Raw genomic sequence first — 6,512 nt, 5'->3', positions numbered from 1 at the left:
AGATAGATAGATAGGAGATAGATAGATAGATAGATAGATAGGAGATAGATAGATAGATAGATAGATAGGAGATAGATAGATAGATAGATAGATAGATAGATAGGAGATAGATAGATAGATAGATAGATAGATAGATAGATAGGAGATAGATAGATAGATAGATAGATAGATAGATAGATAGATAGATAGATAGATAGGAGATAGATAGATAGATAGATAGGAGATAGATAGATAGATAGATAGGAGATAGATAGATAGGAGATAGATAGGAGATAGATAGATAGATAGATAGATAGATAGATAGATAGATAGATAGATAGATAGATAGATAGGAGATAGATAGATAGATAGATAGGAGATAGATAGATAGGAGATAGATAGATAGATAGATAGATAGATAGATAGATAGATAGATAGATAGATAGGAGATAGATAGATAGATAGGAGATAGATAGATAGATAGGACATTCTCCCATACTGGGCAGCAACAAATAACCCAACATTCAGTAGCAGCCATGAGAGAAGGCAGGGAAGGGGTTAATGGCATTGGTTGTACTGCGGTGATGCAGGGGTTAATGATGAGGCGAGTACGGACCGCCGTTCCTCGTTTTCATACCTTAGGCAGGTTCTCCACAGGGGTTGGAGCGGGCGTCCGTTCATCGCATAAGGAGGAAGATTCTTCCCTCCTCACATCTAACACAAGCTGCGCTAAATCGTTTTCCTGATACCGCGTCCGTTTTCCCAGAGCACCTGCAGGAAACGAGAGACAATTCCCATCAATCACGGCCTGTCAGCCAAACGGCCAGCAACTCGCGCTTCTTGTCTTTTCTCCATTGTAACGGTTAAGTCTTGGAGTGTACGGAGCCTCCACAGACGCTGCAGGTGACATTGTATCTCTCTATACTGCTCACACCGAACCCTTCCGTGGGGACTCCGCACAGACGCTGCAGGTAACAGTGATGGCTCTGCTCCTCTGTGCAGCATTGTATCTCTCTATAGCGCTCACCTAACCCTTCCGTGGGGACTCCGCACAGACGCCGGCTCACACGCTGCTTTGTTATAAATGTGTCCAACATGAAAAATAATCAGAAATTTATGAGGTTTCCCCATCAGCTTCTCCTGAACGCTGTGACGGCCTCGCGGCTGCTCCTCTTCTCTGTACAGTCGGGTTTCTTGGATGAAGATGCTGATGTAAGCCAAAAAGAAAGGGTGATGAAGAAGAGCGGGTGACGGAGAGCGGGGGACGGAGAGCGGGTGACGGAGAGTGGGAGACGGAGAGCGGGAGACGGTAGAGCGGGTGATGGTGACAGAGAGCGGGAGACGGAGAGCGGGAGACGGAGAGCGGGTGATGGTGACAGAGAGCGGGAGACGGAGAGCGGGAGACGGAGAGCGGGAGATGGAGAGCGGGAGATGGTGACAGAGAGCGGGAGACGGAGAGCGGGAGACGGAGAGCGGGAGACGGAGAGCGGGTGATGGTGACAGAGAGCGGGAGACGGAGAGCGGGAGACGGAGAGCGGGAGATGGAGAGCGGGAGATGGTGACAGAGAGCGGGAGACGGAGAGCGGGAGACGGAGAGCGGGAGACGGAGAGCGGGAGACGGAGAGCGGGTGATGGTGACAGAGAGCGGGAGACGGAGAGCGGGAGACGGAGAGCGGGAGACGGAGAACAAGTGATGGTGACGGAGAGCGGGAGACGGAGAGCGGGTGACGGAGAACAAGTGATGGTGACGGAGAGCGGGAGACGGAGAGCGGGTGACGGAGAGCGGGAGACGGAGAACAAGTGATGGTGACGGAGAGCGGGAGACTGAGAACAAGTGATGGTGACGGAGAGCGGGAGACGGAGAGCGGGTGACGGAGAGCGAGAGACGGACAGCGGGAGACGGAGAGCGGGTTTTAGCAAATATGTCCCCGATAACTAAGGATTAAGGGAGGACACCGGCCAAGAGCAGGCGGCAGTGCCACCAGTGTCCTGACCACCTCCAGTCTCCTGTTCTCCTCCATCACAATCTGCATACTGAAAGTTTGCAGCCAGTCAGTGACTATAGCGGTGTCCTGTCCCAGTCACTGAGCGCCCAGGGAGCAGCAGGAGGCTGCAGGGGGCTGCAGGGAGCAGCAGGAGGCTGCAGGGAGCAGCAGGAGGCCAGCAGGGGGCTGCAGGGAGCAGCAGGAGGCCAGCAGGGGGCTGCAGGGAGCAGCAGGAGGCCAGCAGGGAGCAGCAGCAGGCCAGCAGGGGGCTGCAGGGAGCAGCAGGAGGCCAGCAGGGGGCTGCAGGGAGCAGCAGGAGGCCAGCAGGGAGCAGCAGCAGGCCAGCAGGGGGCTGCAGGGAGCAGCAGGAGGCCAGCAGGGGGCTGCAGGGAGCAGCAGGAGGCCAGCAGGGGGCTGCAGGGAGAAGCAGGAGGCCAGCAGGGGGCTGCAGGGAGCAGCAGCAGGCCAGCAGGGGGCTGCAGGGAGCAGCAGGAGGCCAGCAAGGGGCTGCAGGGAGCAGCAGGAGGCCAGCAGGGGGCTGCAGGGAGCAGCAGGAGGCCAGCAGGGGGCTGCAGGGAGCAGCAGGAGGCCAGCAGGGGGCTGCAGGGAGCAGCAGGAGGCCAGCAGGGGGCCAGCAGGGGGCTGCAGGGAGCAGCAGGAGGCCAGCAGGGGGCTGCAGGGAGAAGCAGGAGGCCAGCAGGGGGCTGCAGGGAGCAGCAGCAGGCCAGCAGGGGGCTGCAGGGAGCAGCAGGAGGCCAGCAGGGGGCTGCAGGGGGCTGCAGGAGGCCAGCAGGGGGCTGCAGGGAGCAGCAGGAGGCCAGCAGGGGGCTGCAGGGAGCAGCAGGAGGCCAGCAGGGGGCTGCAGGGAGCAGCAGGAGGCCAGCAGGGGGCTGCAGGGAGCAGCAGGAGGCCAGCAGGGGGCTGCAGGGAGCAGCAGGAGGCCAGCAGGGGCTCGTGAGCAGTGACACAGCCACAGGTAAGTATATTCTTTATTATGTTCCCACTGCTCACCAGGGATTTTTAATTTTTGAATGAAAACAACGGCCGTTCTTTTCAGCCTGGACGGCATTGCATTGAAATCAACGCAATGTCACCTGTTCCATGCACACTCAGCATCGACAACAGCTGCTGTTCATAACAGCCATGAAAAAGAATAATCGTGTCAATTAATAACAGCGACCGTTATACTGTGTGTTAACATCGCCAAAAACTCAATCAAATTCAACCATTTAAAGTGTCACTCCTGTTTCCCAAAACGTGTCATGTCATAGAGACATCATAGAGACATGGCAAAAGTTTTGATTGGTCCGGGTCTGAGTGTTCACACACGTATCCATCGGGAGATCGAGTCAGTCTGTGTTCTGTGATCAGTCAGGCTTCATAAAGCTTTGAAGTCAGCACCACTCCACTCACCGTCAGCACCACTCCACTCACCGTCAGCACCACTCCACTCACCGTCATCTTTCGGCATGTTGACAGACCACCATTGCACATGCCGGCTGATCACTGCCTTCCAACGTGCGTTATTACCCTAAACCGGTCTGAACTGTTGGTAATCGGCAAAATAAGGGCGATAATTGTTTAGGGTCTTTAGGATATGTTCACACCGTTGAAATGACGGCCAACTGAACGGCTGTAATTTTAGTAGCATATAACGGCCATTGTTTGTATAATAACAGCCCTAAACAGACGTTATCTGGCGTTAAATGACAGACATCAAACAAAAAACACTTGTCATCTCAACGGTGTGAACACAGCCTTAAAGGGGCCACTAATCGCTCCACCGTCCAAACTCCCAAATAAGAGACTCCAATAAGATACATGTACATGACAAACAGAAGACGACAGGGCTCCCTCCCTGCAGTTCTAGCCCGGGGTAAAGCAGCCGATGTATAAAGAATCCCGAGAGGAAGATCTGCAGATTACGCACAGGAGACGCCGATTTTCCAGCAAAACTCTAGTTTTTCTTTCTTTCTGGCTGAAGATTTACATTTTTACTTCAAGTGTCAAAATTTTATACCGTGGAAATATAAGCCAGCTGGGACGTAAGAGGCTTGTTATACTGGACGTGAATGGGCCGACTGGGAAGAATAACTAAAATATAACTTAATGAACAAAGAAGAATTTATATGCATAACCGTGCATAACAACTAACACAAAACCAGAAGACAACACAGGCCCGGCTACTCCGAAGCTCATTCTGTATTCCACACAGAGAATAAAGGATTCTTCAGCTTTTCCTACCGCCTAAAGTGTATTTCCCATAAGAAGCATCTGTACTTATATGCATCTATGGCAGAGAAGAACACAGCAAAAACATCCAGATCCCGCTCACACGGAAGTTTCAAAAATTAAGAAAATAATAAATAAAAATACAAAAATTGCTGCTGCCCTTATATAAGCCTGAAACACCTGAGAACGCCCTCCAGTCATTGTCCACCAGTGTTTCATCATACATCTGACTACTTTTTAAAACTTGATTTGACTTAAAGTGTCCCTGTCATTATAACTTTCAAAATCTAAATCAGCAGTAGATGTGATATAAAGCAAGTTTGCAATTTTCATTCTTTTCTTTTTTTGTTATCATGGAAAACACGGCACTTCCTGTGTTGAGACACTCCCCCCATGTTTCCCAGGTCATCTGCACTCAGAGAGAAGGCAGTCATGTGATTGATGGACACATGCCGGGACCAGTACACAACTAAAAAGCTTCAGGAGACTGGACCTGGATACAGTAAGTATAGCTGTTATATAGCAGCTTTCAGGAGACTGGACCTGGATACAGTAAGTATAGCTGCCTTCAGGAGACTGGACCTGGACACAGTAAGTATAGCTGTTATATAGCAGCCTTCAGGAGACTGGACCTGTATACAGTTAGTACAGCTGTTATATAGCAGCCTTCAGGAGACTGGACCTGGATACAGTAAGTATAGCTGTTATATAGCAGCCTTCAGGAGACTGGACCTGGATACAGTAAGTATAGCTGTTATATAGCTGCCTTCAGGAGACTGGACCTGGACACAGTAAGTATAGCTGTTATATAGCAGCCTTCAGGAGACTGGACCTGGATACAGTTAGTACAGCTGTTATATAGCAGCCTTCAGGAGACTGGACCTGGATACAGTAAGTATAGCTGTTATATAGCAGCCTTCAGGAGATTGGACCTGGATACAGTAAGTACGGCTGTTATATAGCAGCCTTCAGGAGACTGGACCTGGATACAGTAAGTACAGCTGTTATATAGCTGCCTTCAGGGGACTGGACCTGGATACAGTAAGTATAGCTGTTATATAGCAGCCTTCAGGAGACTGGACCTGGATACAGTAAGTATAGCTGTTATATAGCTGCCTTCAGGAGACTGGACCTGGATACAGTAAGTATAGCTGGTATATAGCTGCCTTCAGGAGACTGGACCTGGATACAGTAAGTATAGCTGTTATATAGCTTCCTTCAGGAGACGGGACCTGGATACAGTAAGTATAGCTGTTATATAGCAGCCTTCAGGAAACTGGACCTGGATACAGTAAGTATAGCTGTTATATAGCAGCCTTCAAGAGACTGGACCTGGATACAGTAAGTATAGCTGTTATATAACTGCCTTCAGGAGACTGGGCCTGGATACAGTAAGTATAGCTGTTACAGTGGGGAAAAAAAAGTATTTAGTCAGTCACCAATAGTGCAAGTTCTCCCACTTAAAAAGATGAGAGGCGTCTGTAATTTACATCATAGGTAGACCTCAACTATGAGAAACAAAATGAGAAAACAAATCCTGAAAATCACATTGATTTTGTAAGAATTTATTTGCAAATTATGGTGGAAAATAAGTATTTGGTCACCTACAAACAATCAAGATTTCTGGCTCTCACAGACCTGTAACTTCTTCTTTAAGAGTCTCCTCTTTCCTCCACTCATTACCTGTAGTAATGGCACCTGTTTAAACTTGTTATCAGTATAAAAAGACACCTGTGCACACCCTCAAACAGTCAGACTCCAAACTCCACTATGGTGAAGACCAAAGAGCTGTCAAAGGACACCAGAAACAAAATTGTAGCCCTGCACCAGGCTGGGAAGAATGAATCTACAATAGGCGACCAGCTGGGAGTGAAGAAATCAACTGTGGGAGTTTGCTAGAAAGCATTTGGATGATCCAGAAGAGTATTGGGAGAATGTCCTATGGTCTGATGAATCCAAAGTGGAACTGATTGGTAGAAACACAACTAGTCGTGTTTGGAGGAAAAAGAATACTGTTGCATCCATCAAACACCATAGCTACGGTAAAGCATGGGGGGGTGGAAACATCAGGCTTTGGGGCTGTTTCTCTGCAAAGGGGCCAGGACGACTGATCCGGGTACATGAAAGAATGAATGGGGCCATGTATCGTGAGATTTTGAGTGCAAACCTCCTTCCATCAGCAAGGGCATTGAAGATGAAACATGGCTGCTGGGTCTTTCAACATGACAATGATTCAAAGCACACCGCCAGGGCAACCATGGAGCGGCTTGGTAAGAAGCATTTCAAGGTCCTGGAGTGGCCGAGCCAGTCTCCACA

General features: G+C 49.7%; 1 protein-coding gene across 5 annotated transcripts in view; it reads right to left on the bottom strand.

The window, feature by feature from the left end:
* The window catches only part of TTC27 (tetratricopeptide repeat domain 27), a 238,890-nt gene that overhangs the window by 155,223 nt on the left and 77,155 nt on the right, over nucleotides 1–6,512 (bottom strand). For all 5 annotated transcript variants that reach the window (XM_069954653.1, XM_069954649.1, XM_069954652.1 and 2 more), the window contains exon 8: nucleotides 617–750. In XM_069954653.1, the coding sequence (XP_069810754.1) occupies nucleotides 617–750 (134 nt within the window). The remainder of the gene's footprint in view (nucleotides 1–616; nucleotides 751–6,512) is intronic.

The sequence above is a fragment of the Dendropsophus ebraccatus genome, chromosome 15 (assembly GCF_027789765.1).
Source record: "Dendropsophus ebraccatus isolate aDenEbr1 chromosome 15, aDenEbr1.pat, whole genome shotgun sequence".
Taxonomy (NCBI): Eukaryota; Metazoa; Chordata; class Amphibia; order Anura; family Hylidae; genus Dendropsophus; species Dendropsophus ebraccatus.
This window is presented reverse-complemented; position numbering and strand designations above follow the sequence as displayed.